Here is a 24,904-nt window from a genome sequence, read left to right on the forward strand (position 1 = left end):
CTCTTGGAACCTAGCTCCCACGCTGGGAGATGCCCAAACCACATGAAGAGGCCCATGGCCAGTGGGGACTGGTGCCCCGGCCACGCCCCAGATGACATCACACGCAGGCCAATCCACACAAGAGGATCACAGAATCAAGAGAGAGAAGAAAATGTTGTAAGCTGCTAAGTTTGGGTGTGGTTCGCTCTGCAGCAAGAGAGAACTGAAATTTGTAAACTCACAGGAAGGAAGGTTTATCTTGCTAACCAATGCAGAATAACAAAGCACCCGACCTAACACTGAGCAGTAACAGAACTGTTCAGAAGGAGGGTCAACATCCTTATCCTTTAGTGGGTTTGGGTCTCAACAATGGCCTCAGCTTTTAGGCCTCTTTTTAATGTTTGACACAGAAAATTTTAAAATAGAAAAATTTCGTTTTAATACCGCCTTGCCCCAACACGTGTGTTTCACACAGACCTTATTTTTTAAACAGAGTTTATTGTATTTAATACATTATAAAATTTGAAAAATTGTAGGAAAGCAGCAGACTCAAACTGGAGCAACTCTAACAAGTAATAATTCTGGCCCCTTTGCAAAACTGATCGGTTTAAAAACAAAGTCATGTTCACATCTGTGAGGCGGACAAAAAAGTGTGACTTCTGTACAAACTACATTTAAAATTTCATGTCTAACGTCTTTCGAATGCAGTGTGCTCGTGAGAGTTGTTTTTGAAGTCCTGCCCAGTCCCCCGTCTAAAGAGAGACATGAAACTTCCATATGCAAAGAAATGCGATTCTAAGTGTTCTTGTTTTTTTAAAAAAGGAAAAAGAAGGACAAAGGAAAAAGAAAGAATGGATGGCTGTTGGCAATGGAAACTGTAAGGAGATGCGTCCTCACTCGTGGCTTGTTTATTGGTCAGAGGCCTTGGGAGGCCCAGGACACTTCACGGCCATCACAGCACCAACTGTAGCTACCACCTTTTTTTCTTTTTTTGCATTTCCTACCTTTTGACATATATATATATATTTATATATTTTTTACACCTTGAGGATATCACTATTCCAATTGTTCCCATATGAATACAGGTGTGGTCTCTATTGGATATAAATGTGTCTTTTATTCAATTTTAGGTCCAGGACTTGGTTTGCTGTCCCAACTGCACATAAATGTCCCTTTCTTGTTTGCATTATTTGTTGTGTATGTTTTCTCCTTTTTGCATAAGAAATATGTCCACTTAGTCCAGAGGCTCTTGCTTTATCCGGATGACAGAGGGTCCACGGGGCGTCCGCCTCAGTTCCCGCCGCAGGACGTATTCGCTGAACTGAGATGAGTCCACTCCTCCCCCACAGGAGCCCACGATTTCAAATCCTCTTTGCTGCAACCTCTCAAGGACCTGTGAGGGACCGATACAAGCAGGCAGTTAGGGGTGAGCTAGGTCCTTTGGCCACATAAACAGCTCAAAGACTGTCCCCAAGTTTGAGATCATGTGCAGCTCTGGTTCATCTTATCCAGCCCTTAAATCTGTTTCTCTGCTTTCAAACAAAACTCTGGATTACAGGGCAGGAGGGAGCGAGCAAACGTTTTTAATACCTAAAATGTTCCTTCACACGCTAGCTTTACACATGCCAAGTTCATTTACTCATTACAACCACCTTGCATAATGGGAGGAGTTAGTCCATTTGACAGATGAGAAAACTGAGGCTCACTCCTAGTAAGTGATGGAATTGGGTTTCCAACTTAGGTCTCTTTGGCCTCAAATCCCATGTTTTTTGCAATGTGCAACTCCACCTTCTCTGCCGAAAGAGAGGGTTCACATTTCAAAGCTCATTGACCACTAACATATATTCAATGAGATGATAAAGACTATGGAGAGACAGTGATATTATCTGAATTTACTCCATTGGTGAATCAGCCTCAACTCATTCACTCTTGACTGGGCCATTGTTCAAATTTCCTGAAACTGAGTTAATATATTTCAGCTTGAAAGACTGATGCAATTTCAACAGCAGAAGAAATGGACTATTAAAGACAGTCGAGGTTTATCTACAGCTTTTCAAGTTTGTGGCTTTTGAAATAGTTCTATTGCCTTGAGTGTATCCAGGGAGGCAAGAATAAATGCAATGGTTGTATATGATCTGTATTAGAAAACATATCCAAAAATAAAGATGTTCTAAACTTCTCATACAAACATAACCCATATAATCTCTGATTTTGAAATCAAATACCTAATGCCAGAAAGATCCCTGGGTTTGTCACTACTTGTCTGACACTCTTGAATGCAGGAAACATTTCCTGCAACTCTTAGATACGCAGAAATACAGGAAACTGATCTAGAGCTTTCTGTTTATTTAGGAATCCAACAAATATTAGACTTGCAAATGTTCCCTGCCAGGATTCTGGATGTAATTAAATTATATCTACACCACTCTAAAGGCAAGATGACTCAATCATAACTTTAGAAAAAATGCCTGGCTCAAATTTTTAAAATTTTTGGAACAAAGTGAAATGTTACCAAATAACTCTCAAAATGTAATTACAGTGAATCCTTACTATGTCTTTTTTTGAATTATTATTTTTTGGTTGGCTACTTTTGCATGTAATATAATCTATTTTGCAAAAAAGCTAACTAGATGAGATGGGAAAGCAAGAGTATGCATTCTAAAAATTAAAACCTCAAATGGTGGCAAATTTTTAAAAAAAAGTCCTTATGGGAACAAAATGAACACTCTTCCCTGCAGTGTCTACTTCTATACATAAATTCACAATGCATATGCACACCAGGCAGCAGAAGGACGCTATGAAGAAAACAATCTCTAAGTTCAGAATCAAGCACATTAAGATGTGCTTTGGTGGCAGGTGAGTAAAAAGGTGAACAGGGCTTCCCTGGTGGCGCAGCGGTTGAGAGTCCGCCTGCCGATGCAGGGGACACGGGTTTGTGCCCCGGTCCGGGAAGATCCCACATGCCGCGGAGCGGCTGGGCCCGTGAGCCACGGCCGCTGAGCCTGCGCGTCCGGAGCCTGTGCTCCACAACTGGAGAGGCCACGACAGTGAGAGGCCGCAACAGTGAGAGGCCCGCGTACCTCAAGAAACAAAAACAAAAACAAAAAGGTGAACAGCTCACTCTCAGGAGATTTCCCCAGGAATGTAGCTTGTCAGCAAGAAGCACCCCAGCCTGCTTGGCCAAACCACTGCCTTGGAAAGGATTTTTTTTACCTTGATCAGGAGAGAAATTACAAAGGTAGAGGAAGCTGAAGAATAAAGAACTTAACTCATACCGTTTGTCTTTCAGTGTTGTTAGGTCGCTAAATTGCTAATATAAGGAAGTCCCTAAGCTTCCTCCCCAGAGGGTCTAATATGCATATGATAATTATTCAATATGATCCAATGTTACCTTGAAGATGGTAAAGCTTATTCCAGTGTAATGCAGATAGCTTATGCTTCTTGACCGTTCCTTTTTAAGCCACAACTCGTTAATAGCAAAGTTCCTTAAAGTTAGTGATCATTTGGGAATATTAAAATCACTTGGGTAGCTCTCAGGGCTCCTGTGCCTTATCCCAAAGCCTCTGAACGCCTAGAGGATGGTGCCTGCCCTCTAGATGGGGCAGGAGCTCGCATGGCCATGTCACATGACGAAGTTAATCCAGATGGAAATCCACATCTGATCAGACTCGAATGACTGGGAAACGTGTCAGGCTTGTGAATTTCTGATAGTTATTCAGTGGCCCTAGGGATGGGGCCCTAGAGAAGCAATGAAATGTTGTCTAGAGAGAGCTGGGGGAGGAGGGCAAAGGCTTTCAGGGCTCTAGAGGCTTTTCTAAATCGCTGAGGCCCCGCTCAGGAACTGCACAGGGCGGTCCAGGGTGCGACTCCGGGCCTGCACAGCCCAGGTGCCACCCGCTGCCTGCTGGGGTGTGTGCCTTCCTCTGGCATGCCCAGGGCTCAGTGTCTGCCAGTTTCCTGCTACTCTGCTCTCAGACACCTGATCACAAAACTTTAAAATGATAAATAGCTGTGAAACCATCCTCAAGAGGCAGAATGGTAGAGTGGGTGCTTCTAGTCTTGGAGTTTGGGGAGAGGTTTTGTTGGCTCAATACTGAATAAAGCCATGGACCCGTTCCAACTAAAAAGACAGAGAAAAGCCCCCAAACCCTGACTCCATTGACTTCAAATCGTTTTGAATCACACAGACCTGGAGTCAAGACCCAGGTGTGCTTCCTTTTTCTCATCAGCAAGACAGGGAATTTACAGTGCTTACCTGTTAGGGTTGGTGTAAGAAGACAAGCACGGACAACGCTTGGCCCAGGGCTGGCACGCGTCAGTTACGACGGTGACCACAATCACCATCATCTAAGGCACGTGGCCCCTCACACCTTGTCAACCAAACTTCTGAATTCTGCCCTTAAGTCTTCTTCTCCCATAAACTTCTCTATCTCAGAAAATACTAATTCCATTCACCCAGTTCCTCCATCAAAAATCTTAGTCATCTTTGCTTCTGTCCCACAACCCAGAGCCATTGTCAGAAAACCTTGTCAGCTCTACATTCAAGCTATTCAGGGCAGTCCAGTGGTTAGGACTCTGCGCTCTCACTGCCAAGGGCCCGGGGTTCAATCCCTGGACAGGGAACTAAGGTCCCCCAAGCTGTGCGGTGCCTCCAAAACAAAAAACAAACAAACAAAATTACTTTGGAACTTCCCTGCCAGTCCAGTGGCTAAGACTCCGTGCTGCCACTGCAGGGGGCACGGGTTCAATCCCTGGTCGGGGAACTAAAATCCCGCATGCCGCGTAGTGCAGCCAAAAAAAAAAAAAAAAGATATTCAGAGTCGGAAACTTCTCAATTATTGCTTAGACCAGCTTTCTAACTGGTCCCCTTGCTCCCCCTGGTTTCCACCTGTTGCTGGAATATTCACTTTCAAATACGAGTTACAACGTGTCAGTCTCTTGCTCAAATGGCTTTCCATTTGACTCATATAAGCAAGGAAACCAAACCCCAAAGAAACCAAAACAAAGAATCCCAGAGCTCTTCCCACCCTCTGTGGGGCACTCCACCATCTGTCCCTGGGGGGACTCTGCACTACCCACCCCACCTTTACTCGCTTAAAGCCACGCTGGCTTTCCTGATACTCCTCAGTATGTCAAGCACGTGCTCCTACCCTGGGGGCTTCAGAACTCGCTGCTCCCCCTGCCAGGATACCCTGCCCTAGGCATCCTCTTCTCACTACCTGCCCATCATTTAGGTTGGTTATTGTTTGCACCCTCCCACCCCCATTCCCATAATATAATTCCCTCTTTTCCATGAAAAGAGGGCTCTTGTCTGTTTTCTTCCCTTCTGTATCTCCGGTGTTCATACCAGCACCTGGCACACAGTAGATGTTCAATAAATGTTTGTGGAATGACTGAATGACTGCTGTAGAGGGGTGAACAGTTTACGTCCCCCAACCATGTGAGGGTTCTCCAGCTCTCTGGAGGAAAGGTACCACATGAAGGCAAGATAACAGCATTAAGAGCAACATTCGATGCCACACAGTGTGTGACGACACTATACCTGGACTGAGTTGAGGTGACAGTAGCCATTCAGTGGAAATCTGATGACGTGTGTTGAGTCGTGATTCCAGCCTGCATTGACGGAGTTACACATCACGTCGCCGATCTCTGGAAACACTTCTTCTATCAAGGATTTGTCACCGCTGAGCGTGATCCTTTCTCCGAGGTCTGGGGCAACACGTACCACGAGGCACTCACAGGGCCTAGAAAAGCGACCGGTTTCTCTGTCCTGTTTCCATCTTTCCATCTCCAACAACATGGGCTGAAGCTGAAAATATTTTGCCTCTTCATATAACAAAGTGTAGTCCTGAAAAGAAAAAAAAAAGGTATTTCACAGTGTAAAATGCAAACTTAAGGTGCCAAAAATGTCCACATATGAGAGGTGAATTTTTCACCCGTTACTTCAATAATCAAATCTGGGTGTAAATTTTTCACTTATATAACACTTTTGTACAAACTCAATTTGCATTCATTCATTCATTCATTCAGTGATTATAATAGAAGCTAAGGGTATTAAGGGGCAGGTGGGACCCTTCTAAGTGCTTTCATGAAATCCCCATAATTGCCCAGTGACTTGGGAACCATGTTTTATTCCCATTTTGCAGATGAGAAAACTAGGATGTGAAAGGATTCACCAAGACTTTTCTCTTTTTGTAGAAAAATGCCTTTGGGTGTTTACAGTTTGTGTCCGTGAGAATCCGCTTTATGGCCGCTGCATGGAACGCCTGTATGGGTCGAGGCGGGGGAGGCATAGCTGTGCACCATTCACCAGGAGCCTGTGCTCCTTGTCACCTTCAGTGGCAGCTCCAGAACTTCTCACAGGAGGGGGAGGGGCAGGGCCATGGTGGAGGTGGGGCTGGAAAGCGGGTGGATGGGCACCTGGAGGGCACGCATGCTGTTTTTACCTAAACTTGCGGGATGGGTGATGGTTTGGGGGAGGCTGATGGAGGACGCACTGCCCTCCACCAGCCCTCAGTGCCCCCATCACAAAGTGAGAGAGCCTCAGGCCTGGGCTCCTGAAAGACAGATGTGCAGGAAAAGAAACTAGTCCACTTCTGAAAACGCAGTCACCCAGTCTTCGGGCGTGGTTTCTTTTTCTCTTGTCTTAAAAGAAATCTATTAAAACACACACAAGCCACTGAATGGGAGGACAAAAGAGGATGACGGGGAGGCAGCAGCTTAGGAAGAATGTTATCAAGCAGGTCAATATTATGTCTAAATGTAGCTATGGCCACAATCATCTCTGGCTGTGAGGTACGTGGACACTTGTCCAGACACGCTGGTTGAGAACATTTTAATCAACCGACACGCATTTCGCCTTCCTTCCACGGGCTGGAGCTTGCAGGCGGTGCCCCGTGCCTGCAGGAGAGCCAATGCCTGAGCCCAGGGCTCGAGGGCCGCCAGAGGCCTCGGGATGGAGCATGGGAGGGCACGACTTCAGGAGAGCTGCTTTATTTGGCACTTTGCTGTTTCTTGCAAATCAACAGCTGGAGCATTATTCAAGGCTTCCACAGAAAACAGAGTTGAAGGGGCAAGAAAGTATGAGTGGGTCCCTAGCTGGATCGTCTACCTTCCATGCTGAGAAACTCGGGCCAGGTGTAAGACATGACCTGGACGCTGGTCAGCAGAAGGGGCTGCTGCTTTACTCTGTCGTCTCCTAGCAACCCCATCACTACAGGAGCCTGGCTCCCTGCAGGAGAGCAGCCCACTGCTCCCATCATCTCATTTCACCTGCTTCGCCTCCTGTCTCACAGGAGATACTGCTTGGTTTGAGGTGTTGAGAACCAAGCTGCAGTGTGGTCGCTCTGAGGGCAGAACCGAGCCCCCAGACCAGCCCAGCCTGAGGGTAGGAGTGAGGGAACTGCAGGTTCCTCCTGGTCAACCTGGGGACCCCACTACCGTGCCCTGGTCATCTTTGAAGTCCACCAACTGTGACATACTGACCTTAATATCTTACTCATCAAGATGACAGCTCTCAAGGAGATTTAAACAGTATTGAGAGTTACACAATACTACTGCTTTTTATTCTCCTGTGAGATTTAATTACAAATTTTAGCATGAAAAAGAATCTGGACTCCAGTGAAAAACATGCCATCAAGTCTTCAGATCTTAAAACTGCTCACAGCAGTCTTCTTGACCAACCTTGACCCTTGGAGTCATGGAGGAATCCTTTCTAATGTCACTGAGTAGTGATCATTCAGCCTCTGACTGAATGCTTCCAGAGGTGGGAAGCTTACTATTTAACAAGGCACAGTATTTACTTTGTTTGAAGCTGTGATTGTTGTAAATGTCTTTGTTAAAATGACCTGAATTTCCTGTAACTTCAACTTATTTGTTCTTAATTCTGCACTCTGGGGTTTCAGTGATCTTAATCTTTGACGTGTTAACCCTTCAAACATTTGAAGACAACTGTTATGTCTAAATATTATTCAGGCTGAAAATACCCAATCGTTTCAGCTCCCTTTTATTTGTTATGACTTCGAAGTTCTTCAACATCTAGTATGTACAGCTGACCCTTGAACAACACGGGTTTGAACTACACGGGTCCACTTACATGTGGACTTCTTTCACTAAATAGGTACCACAGTGCGACATGATCTGCAGTTGGTTGAATCCGCAGATGTGTAACTGCAGACACAGAGGGCCGATTAAATCATATGCAGATTTTCAACTGCGAGGAGGGTTGCCCCCCCAATCCTTGCATTGTTCATGGGTCAACTGTACTTGAATTTGTCAACATGCTGCCTAAAACCCAACCCAGAATGGAACCTAACATTTCAGATGTGATCTCATGAGTGCACTGCACCACCTTTGCTTGGCTGGACACTGTAACTGCTATGAATGCAGTCTGTATTAGTTCTCTGTTGCTGCTGTAATAATTAGCACAGGTTTAGTAGCTTAAAACAATATGAACTTATTCTCCTGTAGTTCTGGGAATCAGAAGTCCAAGATGAATCACTAAGGCTGTTTATTCTGGAAGCTCTAGGGGAGAATCCATTTCCTTGCCTTTTCCAGCTTCCAGAGGCTGCTTGCACCACTTGGCGTCTGGTCCTGCATCACTCCCCGCTCTGCTACCGTTGTCACATCTCCTCCTCTTACTCTGACCCTTTCCCCTCCTTCTTTCACTTGTAAGGATCCTTTGAGTATGTTGGGTCCACCTGGATTATCCAGGATAATCCCCCCATCTCAAGATCCTTCATCTAGTCACATCTGCAAAGTCCCTTTTGCTGTGTGAGGTGACACAGTTATAGCTTTCAGGAGTTAGGACATGGACGTCTTTGGGGGGCATTACACCTGGCATAAGGTCATATTAGCGAAAGCTGGCATCCCCACAGTCCCATTGCTCTATTCACATTCTGCTTGTTCCGCTTACAGTGAAATCCCTACACCTTTTCCACAAAGCTGCTATGGAGCTAGGTCTACCTCATTCAGCTTTTGTGAAAAATTTTAAGTCCTCCATTATTTATCCCTCTTTAAATTACATACTGTAGGTTCTGAGTTCGTTCCAAGGTACTGAGAAAATTCAAATTCTTTCACCCATGTTCTCGGTCTCCCTCTCGTTTTTGTGTCATTTTGAACTGGGTGTCCTGTTTCTATGTGTGAATCATTTCTAAAAGTACTGAGAGGACAGGGCTACATACAGGGCTTTGTTCAGGCTGACAGTCAGCTAATAAATTAAGTCTCTGGATTGTGGCTGCCACCTGGTTATACAATCTGTAATCCAGCCCATAACTGTGGCATTTGTTAGATTCTTGTTGAAATACTGTGTGTTTGGGTGGGACTCCAGGGGAAAGGCTGGAGGTCTGGGAGGGGCTCCAAGTCACCATACTGCCAGCCAGTCCCCTTAACTGTTTAGGGCTCCAGTGTACTTACCTGTCAAGCAAGTGGAACCAATCGCATTCAAGTTGCTTCCAGCCCCGCTACTGTATGAGCCTGTGTCCGTGCAAACACCCTGATCTACCAGTTTGTCTACCATAACCCCGAAGTAATGAGACTAACAGGGCCTGGGTTACAAGTCCCCCCTACGCTGACTCTGACCTTCTCCTTCTTTCCTCTGAGTTCACAAAGCAAATGTGTAATAATCCACTCTGAAGTCCGCCATGGACTGAGCCCCTCCCTACATAATGTTGTTCACAGCTATCATTAGCCGCTCTTGGAAGAAGAGGGGAACACTGGCCTTATCAGCCCTTTGGCCCTGCTCAGGGCGGCTCAAGGACCCTGCTAGTTAGGGGTCGGTAAAGTGAAGGATTAAAAGGGCTCTCCCGAAGGTCATCCTGCACCTGGGACGTCATCTCACAGGCCTAGCCTTGAACTACCTCAAGCTGCCAGGTGTTCTTTTACTGTCTCTTGACTATCCTGGCTCCACTTCTTCCTTTACCGCCGCACCATCTGGTCTGCAGGACGGGGCCGCCGTCTGCGCTAGGGAGGGAGGGCTGGAGAACAGCTCAGCGCGTGCGCTTGGCGTGGCCATTGGCTCCCCACTCTGACTCGCCTCCCAGCATCGTCCTCCACCAGCCCGAGCACCAGAAGGGTCACCCTGTCACCATTTTCTGCACAGCTAAGCTCACGCTGGCTGTTCTTTTCATGGTAGGCTCCTTTACATCCGTCCTTCTCTGCTTCCTAACGCCCGCCTCCCGTCTCATCCGAGAACTCCCTACAGAACAGACTCAGTCTCCACGGCCACGCTCTTCAGAAGCCTCATCCTCCTTTCCTTCCTCAGTCAGGATCATATAATTTTACTGTCTACATTTCACGTTGTTTAGGGTTTATCCTGTTTCCTTTTAGGTTTTCTGGCCTTATGCTCATCTCTTCTGGTATCTCAATCTTTTGAAGTCTTTTTCCCTGAAGACTCAGTTCCTATCTGAAGATGCCCACCTTCCTTTCATTGGCTTTTTACAAACTCTAGACGACCCAGCCTCTTGTTCCCAAGGGACGAGGTGGAAATAGGCAGGCGTTTACGGGGCTGAAGCAGGTTTGGCCCCAGTTCTTCTTTTGAAGGAAGTGAATCCAAAGCATCCATGTCTGCTTTCAGCAAAGCAAGTCCAGAATGTTCTAGTAGCCATTACTCTTCTCTGCTCCCACGCTGACTTTACCTTCTCTCGTTAAGACAGCATCCACCCCATCTCTTGCTTAGCCTCATATTCAGTAAAAGGTTATTCACAGATGTATTATCCTGTTTAAATAATTTAACATCCTAGAATACATATTTTTAAAATAAAAAAGAATTTTTTTTTTGAGATTTGCAATAATTCTGAGAGGCAGAAAGATCAAGATCTCATTTTACAGGTGAATACATTGGGCTTCCCTGAGACCTTGGAGAGAAGTACACGGAACAGGAAGGTAAATGTGCGTGGACTCCAAAAGGCAGATGGGCCGTTTTTCCAAAGCTTATTTCTTGATTAAATATTTGAATTCAGAAGACATTTTCCATACAGGGAGGAAAGTGATAAACACAGTGTTGGTTTCCTACTGCTGCTGTCAGAAATTACCACAAATTTGGTGGTGTAAAACAGCACAAATTTATTCTCTTGCAGTTCTGGAGGTCAGAAGTCTGAAACGGGTCTCACAGAACAAAGACGGGGTATTGGCAGAGCTGCCTCTTTTTCTGGAGGTTCATGGGGAGAATCAGGTTCCTCGTGTTTTCCAGCTTCCAGGGCTGCCCACACATTCCTTGGCTTGTGGCTAACCATCACACCACTTCCTTCCTGATATCTTCTCTGACTCTGACCCTCCAGCCTTCCTCTTTCACTTCTAAGGACTCCCGTGGTTCTATTGGGTCCACCTGGGTTATCCTGGATAACCTCCCCATTTCCAAACCCTTAAACTTCATCACATCTGCAAGGTCCCTTTTGCCACGTAAGGTGACATTCACAGGTTCTGGGGATTGGGATGTGGACACCTTTGCGGGCCATTACTCAGCCTACCACACACGGCTTCTAGTTCCACAAAACCCTTGAAAGGCTTATTTCACGCCTAATGTACTTGAAGTTTCACAGGTCCTTCCACTCAAAAGGCAACTCAGCCGCTCACTCATTCATTTTAAGACCTGTTTATGTGCAGCGGCCATGCTAGGTACCGTGGGCACAAAGAGGGTTTTTCTACGAGGAATGCATCCAACTCCTCCCTGGAGCTCTAGAAGCTCTTCTCCCACCCGCGCTCGGGACAGGGGGTCCTGCTCCCGGGTCTCTCTGGCCATGCTTGGTTCCCCAGAAGGCAGGGTATGTATGTATCTGGGCACCTGCAAAGAGGAGGCGCCAAGAAAACGAGGGGAAATGAAAGGATTTTATATTTTACATTCCAACAGTAGCATCCATGTAGTAATCATAAACAGAAACAGATCCTTAGAAAACTTGGCTTTAAAAACGTGTTTTTTAGGGGGAGGTGGGCCATCACAGTTTTTTCAGTGTTTGAGGTTTGGGACCTCTAAGGTTCTTAATTTCCCTGGCTCTGTAACCCTCCTTTCCTCCCTCCTTTCCTTCCTTTTTTCCTTCCTTTCAATTTTCTTTTTTTAGAGCAGTTTTGTTCACAGCAAAACTGAGCAGAAGGTAGAGAGGTTTCCCATATGCCCCCTCCCCCCACCCATGCACAGTCTCCCTGGCTACCCATAGCCTCCACCAGACCGGTCCATTTGTTACAAACTATGAACTTACACTGACACATCATAACCGAAGTCCTCACGTTAGGGTTCACTCTCGCTGTTGAACACTGTGTGGGTTTGGACAACTGTCTGATGACATGTATCCAGCATTATAATATCATACAAGGTAGTTTCACTGCCCTAAAACTCCTCTGTGCTCCGCCTGGTCTGCTCTCCCCGTCCCCAAACCCCTTCCTTTTCTTCAAAGCCCAGGAGGACTGGCCCACTCACTCCTTTTGCCCTGCTACCACTTGGTACTTCCGGCCAGGAGTCTTCTTCCCTGTTCAGCACCATCTGAACACCATCTTCCAGCCCCTCCCGACCACTCCTTTTCCTGGGCCAAGGATGCCCAGCCCTGATGGCTACTGAAGGTAACGTGAGAGGTGGCAAGGTCCCTTCTCTACCCGGCCACTGTCTCCACCCCCCACCTCTCTGACTCTCCCAGAGAAAAGCTAAAGTGTCCACAGGTGACAATGACAGGGTGCCGATGGCAGATCCATGTGCATCTGGAAGCCACACCCTGGCACTGCAAGTCACCGGGTCACGAGGCTGCAGGAGTTAGGACTGCTGTGCAGGTGTGGCGAGGGCCAGGGCTGGGATGCTATCTGACAGGGTGCCGAGGGCAGAGCCCAAGGCAGATCCATGAGCATCTGGAAGCCACACCCTGGCGTGTGGCCAGGGCTGGGATGCTATCTGACACGGCGCTGGCTGCTACCTCTGGTTACTACAGCTTGTCCTGCCTCGGAGGGAGTGTCATGGGGAGAGGGAGAGAAGTGGGCCTCGGCAGGCGTACCAGGAGCAACAGTCCCTCAGCAGGGACGCAAACTCTAGGCGGCAGAGCTGAGACCGTGGGCGGGGGCCGACATCCTGAGTGGGCACTCTCTCAGGTGCTAGGGAAGAAGAAACTTCCGGCGGGGGGGCGGGGGGAAGGTCTCCCCAGCTCAGCACTCTGCCTCCTCTGAGAAAGTTCGTTCCTCAGGAATGAGTACCTAGAAGACATGTCTGTGTTGCCGCAGCTGATTGGCTAAAGCACCAGCATCGGAGCCAAGTGGAGCCAATCAGATGGTCTCTCTGTGGAACCAAAAATGGGGAGAGAGACCCTGGCATTGCTGGGGCAGAGCCAGGTTAAGGGAAGCAGTCTAGAAGCCCACAGACTCCCACAACCAAGGTCCTCAGAGCTGCCCTGGTGTTTCCACCCCTGAGAGAATGTTCCCACTAATTCTGTGAGATAAACGAGAATCCTTCCCATAAATCCTTCCTTCCTCTTTTCCTTAAGCTAGGACATTTTGCAATGTCTGGAGACATTGTTGGTTCTATAACTGGGAGGGGTTGGGTGCTACTGGCAGGTAGTGGGTAGAGGCCAGGGATGCTACTCAACATCCGACAATGCATGGGACAGCCCTACCACAACAATCATGTGGCTCAAAACGTTAATACTGTGAGCCGAGAAACTCTGAGCGAGACAGGAATCATTTTTGTTGCAACTACAGGAACACAGAACGTACCCTGATTGAATGGTCACTCCTAGTATCATTAGTGGTGACTCAAACACATGTGTTTGCTAATGTGACGTAATATGAAGTACCCAACATCACTGGGGATGTATTCTCACCAAAATAGTTAACTTAACCCTATCAAGTCTTTAGATACAAGTTGCAGTTTACAGGAAATGCGAGGTTAGCGTAATGAGCTCACATGACAAAGCAACCAGACAAATCCAGATGGGGGGACATTGTGTAGGGCAAGTGGCCTGCTCTCTTCAGCAAGTCAGCATCATATAAAAAGGGACTATGCTAGATAATAAAAGGAAGGGACATAAAATAACTAGGTTCATCGAGGTCTCAGATCAGATACCAGCTTGGAAAAACCACACAGAAGGGACTTTCCTGGTGGCTCAGTGGATAAGAATCTGCCTGCCAATGCAGGGCACAGGGGTTCAATCCCTGGTCCGGGAAGAACCCCCATGCCGCAGAGCAACTAAGCCCGTGCACCGCAACTACTGAGCCTGTGCTCTACAGCCTGTGAGCCGCAACTACTGAGCCTGCATGTCACAACTACTGCAGTCCACACGCCTAGAGCCTGTGCTCAACAAGAGAAGCCACCACAATGAGAAGCCTGCGCACTGCAATGAAGAGTAACCCCCACTCACCACTAGAGAAAGCCTGCGCGCAGCAACAAACACCCAATGCAGCCAAAAATAAAATAAAAAATAAAGAATCCTTGGATCAAAAAAAAAAAAACACATAGAAAGAACATTCTGGGGGTCAACCAGGGAAATCTGAATATGGTTGCAGTATTAGAGGAAATAAAATTTTATTAAAATGGAAAGGTAGAGATATTGTCTGAAATAAGCATAGCAAAAAGACCCAGAAGCCTATGCACTAAAGTTTTAACATCGGCAATCTCTGAGTGGTGGGAATATACGGTTGAAACTTTTCTTTTTGCTTGTCTATTTTTCCAGGTTTCCTACAACGTACATATACTTCTTCTGAAATATTAAAAGGTTATTAGAAATAACTAATAGACTTTTGAACTTAAGCCAGGGAGAGGTAAGCTGGAGGCTGTCTGCTAGCAAATTTTTCTTTATCTAAGAAGGGGAGACATCTATCCAGAGACCACAAAAGATGTTAGCAACATGCAGGCACTTACCAAAGGGGTTCAGAATAGAAGCCTAGAGAGGGGTAATTTTGTGGTTCCCCATCAAAAAAGGAACCAAAGCTCTGGACTCCTGATGTGCTGGGAACTCCAACTGTGTGCATGCGTGTGTATATGGGTGTGTGCACCCACACACGCCCATGCATGCCTGGGAGTGAGCAGAAAATAGAGCAACAGTGAACAAATCAGTATAATTAGGGGTGAGGGGAAATGAAGGGAAGTTTTATTATTATCCATAATAAAACACGGCAGAGAAGTTCTACAATCACTTATCTAGAGAACAGATTCCAACGCCTTTCAGTGGGAGCAGCGCACAAGCAGCTGCCACTTAAGTGGTGTTCTGAAGTATGAAATTATCTAAATTGTTAAATGGGTATCTAGCTCAGACAGCACATTTGCAGAACGAGATTTTCAGGGTCGTAGGATGCTGTGATTTCAAGATTTCATGCATTTGCTCAACCCAGCATTAAATAGCTGGAGAGGGGAGCAGGTCATCAAGGAATGCTCTCCCTGCAAACCCAGTAAGAAAGATTCTCTCCACAAGCCAAATGCCGTGTCCCTTTTCCAAGGTCAGGAGATAAACTCTGCCAAGGAAGAAAGCACTATAGTACTGCTCAGGGACGGGCAGACAGAGCCCATCTGCGTGCGCCCACGTTTGTGATTCGCACAGACTGCGGTGGATGCACCTCCATCATCACCTGTTCTTTGGCTGCTCTGCCAGGTTCCAGACTCCCTGTAATTTACAGCCTGTCACCCAGAGGTTCTGTGGGAAACATTGCAGGGCCCTGGGATACGTGAGTTTCATTTGACATGCTTTTTGTCTTTTTCCCCAAGTGTGGGCTACAGTTAAAACCTTAGGCAATTAAAGGGTGTGTTCTGTGCTTAGAGTTGATGAACAGCAGGTCTTTCAGAGCTCTGGAATCCCAAGGGAGCACCAAAGGTACAGAGAAGCACCCATCCCAATCCTAGCCAGGGGTAGGGGGCTGGGGGTGGTGACTGGGTGAGTCCTCAAGGGATTGTCCTCTGGAATGGGCCACAGCTTATCTCCCATGCAGTTTTTCTCTCCCCAGCATCTAACCTGAATATTCTTGGAGGAAAAATAATGCCTGCCACATTTAAATGTCTTTAAAACACCTAGCTCTGTTTCTGGAACATACTGCAACTAAAAACAAATGGCTATTATCATTTTCTGACTGTAATTCCCCATAAATTGTTTTATATTCCCTGGAGTCTGCATCTCTTTTTTTTTTTTTTTTTTTTTTTGTGGTACGCGGGCCTCTCACTGTTGTGGCCTCTCCCGTTGCGGAGCACAGGATCCGGACGCGCAGGCTCAGCGGCCATGGCTCACGGGCCCAGCCGCTCCGCAGCATGTGGGATCTTCCCGGACCGGGTCACGAACCCGTGTCCCCTGCATCAGCAGGCGGACTCTCAACCACTGCGCCACCAGGGAAGCCCTGCATCTCTTTTAATCATGGAAATTATAAGTTAATATATTACCCTGACAAGTAGCTTAGGATGATGATATTACATACATACATGTTTTACAATTTCCATTTAGTCCTATATGATTTTAAATGGAAGTGTAGTGCCTACTTATAGTTAGCTTCTGGTCTCCTATGATTCTTTTGACCTTTTTCGGCTGTGTTTAAATTAATTAATACTACGTAATTATTACGTGTCCAGCACACAATGTCCTCTAGAAAAATCTAAAAATGATCCTGTTTGTGAGACTCTTACAAAGTAGTTAAAGGGTCAGGATATACATACAAAATATCCAAAGTTCAAATATAAGGAAGTATATGACCAGGTATGAATGAGAATCTGGTTTGAATGTGAGACTCACTTCATTCATTTACTCATCCATCCGTGTATTCATTCACTTATGACACAGATATTTACATGTTACTACGTGCAGGGCTGAGCTAGTGTGACAGACGCTGCTGGCTAGCTTCCCCAATAGCTATGCCCAACCCCTTAGCCTTTGCCCATTTCTCTCACTGTAGAGGTTGAAAAAGAAAAAAATTCACTTTTTCAGCCTCTTTTGCAGCTAGGGGAGGCTCAGTTCTAGCCAATGAGATATAAAGAGAACCTGGGAACCTTCTGACAAGGACAAAGTCTTGTGAGTTATAAGCCTTCTGTCCCCTTTTCCTGCCTTGAATGAGGATGTGATGCCTGGAGCTGTGGCAGTCACCTTAAGACCCTGAGGTGACAAGCATGAGGCCAGAATGTCAACACTGAGGATGACAAAACAAAAAGAGAGAGTCCTGTCCTTGATACCATCACTGAGCAGATACCACTGCCAACAGCCATGGACCTCTGATTTCTTATGTGAGAAAAATAAATCTCCATTAGTTTAAGGTGCTGTTGATTGGCTATTTCAACACTTGTAGCTGAAAGCATTTGCTAACATACAGCTGGGTACATAGCGCTAAACAACAGAGACAAATAATTACAAATACACTGTGTGTGACCACGGAGAAGCGGGGATACAGGCAAATCTAAGCTAGAGTAGGCACACGATGGCTTAGTGATGAATATGATGAGCCCTAAGTGACAAATTAAGGCCAGGGAAAGAGCAGCAGACAGAGTAGGCTGCTCTGAAGGGGAACAAGAAGATGGTGTGGCACATGTGTAGGTTAAGAGCCGGGTGAGGTAGGCAGGGGCCTTGTGCGCTCTGACGGGGATGTGCTGCTTTGCTCCATGAACAAGGAATGGGAAACTCCTGCAGAGTCTGAAGCAGGAGCAAGTCACTATACACGATGTGTTTTTAAAAGTGTCCCTTGGTGAGGGATGGGGTGGGAGATGGAGGAGTGGGAGAGAGAGGAGGGCATAACTATAAAAGGGCAACAGGAGGGATCCTGGCCATGATGGAAATGTTCTGTACCTTGACTGTGACAATGCTGACATCCCAGTTGTGAGGTTGTAGTATAATTTTGCAAGATGTTACACTGGGGGGGAACTGGGTAACACAGGATCTCTCCATTATTTCTTACAGCTGCATGAGAATCGACCATGATCTCAAAATAAAAAGTTTAATGGAGGGCTTCCCTGGTGGCGCAGTGGTTGAGAGTCCGCCTGCTGGTGCAGGGGACACAGGTTCGTGCCCCGGTCCGGGAAGATCCCACGTGCCACGAAGCGGCTGGGGCCGTGAGCCATGGCCGCTGAGCCTGCGCGTCCAGAGCCTGTGCTCCACAACGGGAGAGGCCACAACAGTGAGAGGCCCGCGTACCGCAAAAAAAAAAAAAAAAAGTTTAATGGAAAAAAGTGTCTCCTGGTTTCAACATGGAGAGTGGATGAGAAGGGGTAAGGGTGGGAGACGGGACACCAGTTATGAAGGGACCCTGAGTCATCCAGAGAGTTGCCGGGCCTTGGACTAGGGAGGGGGGATGAGAGGGGTGAATTGATTCGAGAAGTATCCGGAGGGTACTCTAGGCAGAGCCACCGATGGATGGATGTGGGAGGGTAGGGCCTGGAGCAGGATGGTGGATTCTGGCATTTTCACTGAGATGGATAGGACACAAGCGGAGAGGAGCGGGTTTCACGGTGCTGGTGGCGGGGAGGAGGCGGTGCCCCCCCCACCCCAGCTCCTGGGTGGGCAGCTCGTTTAAGGAGCCAGTGAACTATCCAGGTCACTGTTCTGGGTGGGCGTCTGGAAATGCAATCACCTTCAAATAGGACTAAAGGTGAAATTTCTCTCCTCCACCCACTTTCCCACTCCTAGTGCCTTCCTTCTAGGAAAACACCAGAGAAGAAGGAAACCTTGGCTCTCATTCTTTCAGCCCTTTCTCTACTCGCCGATTGCTCTCCCAGCCCTAACCCGGGAGCCAACGCCTGCCACCCGAGGCGCCGGGTCTGATGAGAGGCTGGGGTCCCTGCCGAAGCCCCGCCCACGCGCAGCAGGCCTCTCCCCCTCCCCCACTCCTTCCTTCCCTTCCGTGCCCAGTGCAGGACTCAGCCCCGCTTCGCATGTCCACGTAGGGCCTCTGCCTGCTTTCTAGAAGACTTCCCTCCGAGCTCCCGTCCGCTGCAGCTGGTGTGAGAAGCGGCCGGCTGTCAACTCTGCAGCTGGGGGTCCCTGCAGCGAGGGCCCCGCTGTCTAAACCCGTCGGCTCGCTCTGCCCTCGTGTCTAAGCAGGTGGGTCCCCAGCCCTACACTGAGGGCTGGAGCCCGGAGAGTCCCCTGTGGCTTCTGCGGACGATGCTCGCAGATGAATGGCATGGCACGAGGGGAAGGCAGGAAGGGGTAAGTAGAGAGAAGAGTGTATACATTGAAGAGCATCCTTGAACACCGTCTAGGAAGGCGCCGTCTTAGAGACTCGCAATACGTTTTCCTTCCTGAGTTGGAAGAGACCATCCTTGGCAAAGTTGCCGACTTTTGCATTTAGGAGCCACGTTGCACAAACCAACTTCCAATGTCTGTAAACCCTGGAATCCTGCTCAGCACCGTGAGAGGCCCGCTCTGAGAGGCCCCCGGGAACCCCCAACTGGCTGGGGAGCAACAGAGTCACAAGAGTTCCTCCGATTCATTCCAGGGTTGCGGGGAACTGCACACACTCGATACAGTTATTATTCTCTTATTTTTCTGCCAAATGTATATTGTTTTCATGTAAGAGAAATGCGTACATGATATGACCCTTCTACACTCTCTTCCATATGGCTAGTCATCCTTGGCCCATACCCTACAGGTCAAAGCCCTGAAGGAGAGGATGGATGAGAGCCCCCCCGAACCCTTATTAATTTGGGATCTATTCTTCTAGATCTTTTTCTATTTACACATACATACCCCTAAGTTTTTACATAAATAGAAACATACTATACATATTCTGCAACTTAATGCTTTCACTGAAAAAAATCTTGGTGATTTTTTCCCCCATACATCAACTAATCCACAGTATGAATAGTGTGTAATATTTGTAACCATCTGCCATTGTTGAACATTTTTTAATTGTGTCCAATTTTTACTATTACAAATATAATTATAATAAACATTCTGTGTACATATATTTTTGCATATTTATGTGTTACTTCTAGAAGATAAATTAATAGACATGGAATTGCTAAATGAAAACTAAATTAAAACTACCACTAAATTGTCCTCCAAAAATGTTTACTAGTTTTCACTCCCAACCACACTGTATGTTCCCCAATACTATATATTACCAGTTTTTTCATCTTTGCCAATCTGATGGATAAAAGGGGGTATCTCATTTAAGTTTTGTTTCTTTGATACTAGAGAGATTGAATATCTTTTCAAATGTTTATTGGCAATTTCTATTCTTTTCTTTGAGAAACTTTTGTTTACATTTTAAAATGTTTTCCATTGGGTTGTTTGAATGTTTCCTACAGATTTTTAGGAGCTCTTTTATGATGGATATTAATTTTTTGTTGCAAATATTTCAACTAGTCTGACACTTGTCTTTTATTTGTATATGGTGTCTTTAGTTCAACAATTTTTTTCTTTTTTTAAGGATGGCTTCTGGGTAGTAAGTCTTGCTTAAGTAGACTGCCTCACTGCCTGAAAATTATACTTTTGGAAATTCCTTTTTATTTTCTTCCAATACTTTTTATAGCTTTAATTTTTATGTTTATTCCTGGAATTTTGGTGACCTTATGACAGAGATAGGGCTCTGGCTTTACATTTTTTCCAAAGGTCTTAGTGCCAATTGTCTCACTGCCAATTACAGACTATTCCTTTCTTTTCCCACCGATTTGAAATACCACCTTTATAATATATCAAATTCCTACATACACACACATCTGTCTCCAAACCCTGTTTTTCTCCATTGATCTATGTGTATAATTTAGCCCTGTCAGGATCACACTTTCTTTTTTTTTTTTGCAGTACACGGGCCTCTCACTGTTGTGGCCTCTTCTGTTGCGGAGCACAGGCTCCGGACGCGCAGGCTCAGCGGCCATGGCTCACGGGCCCAGCCGCTGAGCGGCATGTGGGATCTTCCCGGACCGGGGCACGAACCCGTGTCCTCTGCATCGGCAGGCGGACTCTCAACCACTGCGCCACCAGGGAAGCCCAGGATCACACTTTCTAATCACTGTAGCGCTATAGTATGTTGTGATGTCTGGTAGGACACATCCACTATTGCCCACCATTACTATCACCACCAAATATTTTTTAGCTATTCTTAAGCATTCTTTTCTTCTACACAAACTTTATAAATGGGTCGTATTTCCTTTAAAAATGTGTGACTTAAATGGGTTTGCACTGAATGTATAAGTTAATTTGGGCATAGCTGACATCTTTACAATATTGAAGCTTCCCAACCAGGAACAGAGAATGTCTCTTCATCTATTCAATTCTTGTTTTAAACTTGTATGTAGAGATTTGCAGTTTTCTTAATCAGGCTTTGCATATTTCTTAAGTTTATTCCTGGGTGTTATAATTTTTGTTGTTACTGTTAGTGGCACATTTTCCCATTACATTTTATAATTGGCTTTTGCTCTTCTATTGGTAAGCTACTGATATTACTATATTGACCCTGAATGTGGATGCTTTAATGAGTTCTTTATTAGTTGTAATAGTATTTAATTGATCCTTTAGAATCTTCTATTTAGAGAAGTATTAACAGTTGCAAAGATAACATTTTTGTATACACCCTTCTAATATTAACATTTTCTATTCGTTCTTGTCTAATTTCATTGCCTAGAGTTGCCAGCACCATGTAGGACTAACTTTAACACTTGTTAGTAACTTTAAAAGGGAACGCTTCTAAAATTTTACTGGTAAGTATAATTCTTCCTTTAAATTTCTGGGAGAAAAAGTCTTTATTAAGCTAAGGAGGTTTCCTTTTATTCTCTACCTAAGACTTGTCAGAAATAAGCTTTGAATTTAACCAACTTATTTTCAATCTATTAAAATGAGTTGTAATTCTATTCTTCACATAAAAGCTGTCCTCCTTCGGCCATGTAAAACTTTAATGACCATATACTCTATTTCATTAAGACAGTATAACCATGTCAGAAACCTCTGATGCCATTAGAGTTGGTGTACGTTAAAAACGTAGAACTGGAAATATTTTTTGGAGCATATCAAAACAAAGCACATATTTATGCTGTTGGTAATTTAATATGAATCCCTCACCTTGAAATCATCAGGAATGAGGAGTTTTGATGTTCGTAGAAAATTCAAGATATATCTGAACATCTGTCCATCTCTGTCAATGAAATAGTGCTGTTTGAGACTGTCCAAAACAATGGGCTCTGTACCATCAAAAAGTCTTCCGATTCTGTGATAGGAAAGAGGGAACAGTGAAGACAATTAGAATCAATTGTTCGGCCGCTAAGACTGAGAGCTACTGTTTTGTGTCACTGTCAAAGGTAGCACTTTTGAAGATGGCAGTCCGGGAAAATCACCCACTAAGTAGTTATGGCTCTCTGAGAAATACTGGCCCCTGCTTGATAAATATCTCAAGACCAGACAATTCAAAATTGTCTCAGCCTTTCTCAAGTAAATTCTATTATTCAATGTCTTTTACCTGTAAAGAAGATGTCCTGACATGGTGATTATGGCTAAGTGCTTTCTTGTAATGGAAGATCATGTCTTTCCCTCTGTGTTACTTAAAACAACCCTCTCTGCCATTATTTTATATATATATACACATATATACACACATATATGTATATATATATAATTGCTCCAAAGTGTCTTTTAAACAGATTCTACAAAAAAAGCAATTTTGTTTTTAAGAAATCTGTTTTCTGAGCTTTCCCTACCCATGACTCCCAAATTTTCTAAAAATAAACCAATGCCTATATGCTAACATCTACATTTAATTATAAAAAACAATAATTGAGAATATCACTCATCTAAGAGAATATGTTTTCCATTAACAATATGCAGTCTAGTTTCCTAGGTCTCAGCAAAAATCATCTGTAACAGCCAGGAATCGTTATAAAATATAAACATTTGACCACCCAAAAAGTATGACCCAGTGCTGAAACGTAAGTGGCTATGGGTAATTTTTAAAAACAGGAATCTATAATATGTTTTTCCTCTTTACAGTTAACATTTGAAAAGTGTGCTACAGTTAAAGCATTTTGTATCCATTATCATTTATCTCTTTAAGGAAGGCTGAAACTGTACACTTCAGTATATACTCAGTTAATAGAAAGCAGTCACATCTATAGTATGAACAGGTAGAGTGTTGGCTAATGACAAATAAATATCCTGTATCAGAAAATAGAATTTACACACTTGAAATCTCTTCCTTTGCCAAGAGGTGCATTTGATTTTCATGAACAGTGTAGGCAGGAAAATGGTTCCATTTTTTAAGAAAAGATTTTGTAGAACTCATAACAAGTCTCTCTCTGATTTGGAACACCACTTGATTACTTTGATGATGATTTTGATTTGAAGATGATTTTGAAATTTTCTAATCTTATTGTTGAAATGGGACAGATGTAATGGTAAATCGACAATTCCATCCCTCTTAAAATACAACAAACCAACCAACAAATAGGAAAGCTGCTCCCTTCCCTCCCCAAAAAGAAAGACTTGTGAATCTGTTTCAATAACAATCTTTGAAAGATAATTAGAAAACTCATGTCCTACCTGAAGGTAGTAAGCGCAAAGAAGAAAGCAACTAATTAGTCAGATCATATTTTTAAAACTCAATGTATTTCTCTCAACTACTATTTTCATCCAACTTTCCACGAACTGAAGGTGATCATCCAGGGTGTAGGTTACAACCATCCTGGGATTCTTGCACCACATGCTACCTTGTCATTCATTTCTCATAAACACATCAATCAAATGGTAGACTATAGAAAGAAGAGGCAGCGAAACTAAAACACATTTTGTCACGCATTTATACGGTTTCCAGGACAGTTTGGTGCAGGATGGGAAAGAATAAGACTTCTTTGCCTATGATGAAAACATTCTACTCTTCACTGTTAATGATAAATTTACAGTTGACAGGGGAAGAAAAGGGAACTATATTTATTAAGTGTTTTCCAGGTAACTTACACTCACCTAAGCACTTTATGTATGCAACAAATCCATTATCCTCCTTTTAAGATGAAGAAATAGGCTCAAAATGATGAGTAACTTGCCCAACTAGTTAAGTAGCATTGGGGGATTTGGGCACAGTCTGTTTGATCTTAAAGGGGCCTCCCTACAATGATTGGAATGAAAAGAATTACCACTGCTGAATGAAAGCTTTCGGTCTAGAGTTTTCATTTCTACCTCACATTTGTTCAGCAAGAGTTTTATAATGAAATCCAAGCGTGTACACTGATTATTTTTGTGGCCTGAAGTAAATTAATATCAAAGATTACAAGTCACTTCACTAATGAGATGAAAAGTAAATATTTTATTCTTAAATAAATCCCAGGCTTTTAATTTTTAAATACTCAATTTCAAAATCTAGACTTGGAAGGTCGCCAGCACAGAATGAGTGATTAAATAAATCTTCACGGGCTTCCCTGGTGGCGCAGTGGTTGTAAGTCTGCCTGCCGATGCAGGGGGACACGGGCTTGTACCCCGGTCCGGGAAGATCCCACATGCCGCGGAGCGGCTGGGCCCGTGAGCCATGGCCGCTGGGCCTGCGCGTCCGGAGCCTGTGCTCCGCAACGGGAGAGGCCACAACAGTGAGAGGCTCGCGTACCGCAATAAATAAACAAACAAACAAACAAACAAATAAATAAATAAAATAAATCTTCACGGAGTGAATGGGTAAAGCAGTGACTGAGTGAGGAGGGGAATGAGGCTCCGCCAGTTACTAGCTGTAATCAGGGTAAATCAACTTCTCTGCGTCTCCATTTCTTTTATAAAGGTACCCTTTTTCTCAGGGTTGATGAAAAATACAGAAAGAGTCATGGCACGCTCAAAAAGAACACAGCAAAAGCAAGTACCCCAAAGGAGCAAACGAAAACTACAATGTCTACGAAAACAGTTCTTAGAAGCCTGCGGGCACTGTAGGGAACAGGACTGAAGGAGTAAAAGGAAGAATCTTGGCTTAAGTGTACTGATACAGAGCTTTCCAAGACAGGAGAAACGTGTTGTGTAAGCGGCTTTTAGGATACCATCAAAACAAAACAAACAAAACCCACCTCCAGCAGACACGGGAAACTGCGCAT

General features: G+C 45.0%; 1 protein-coding gene across 2 annotated transcripts in view; it reads right to left on the minus strand.

The window, feature by feature from the left end:
* Positions 1-457: 457 nt before the first annotated feature.
* The window catches only part of KCTD1 (potassium channel tetramerization domain containing 1), a 90,231-nt gene continuing 65,784 nt past the window's right edge, over positions 458-24,904 (minus strand). For both annotated transcript variants that reach the window (XM_027127656.1, XM_027127654.1), the window contains exons 3-5: positions 21,909-22,053; positions 5,522-5,827; positions 458-1,372 (exon numbers count right to left, since the gene is read on the minus strand). In XM_027127656.1, coding sequence (XP_026983457.1) covers positions 1,214-1,372; positions 5,522-5,827; positions 21,909-22,053 — 610 coding nt within the window. In that variant the 3' untranslated portion in view covers positions 458-1,213. The remainder of the gene's footprint in view (positions 1,373-5,521; positions 5,828-21,908; positions 22,054-24,904) is intronic.

The sequence above is a fragment of the Aethalodelphis obliquidens genome, unplaced genomic scaffold, assembly GCF_003676395.1.
Source record: "Aethalodelphis obliquidens isolate GAN/ISIS:26980383/991018 unplaced genomic scaffold, ASM367639v1 scaffold32, whole genome shotgun sequence".
NCBI classification, from domain to species: Eukaryota; Metazoa; Chordata; class Mammalia; order Artiodactyla; family Delphinidae; genus Aethalodelphis; species Aethalodelphis obliquidens.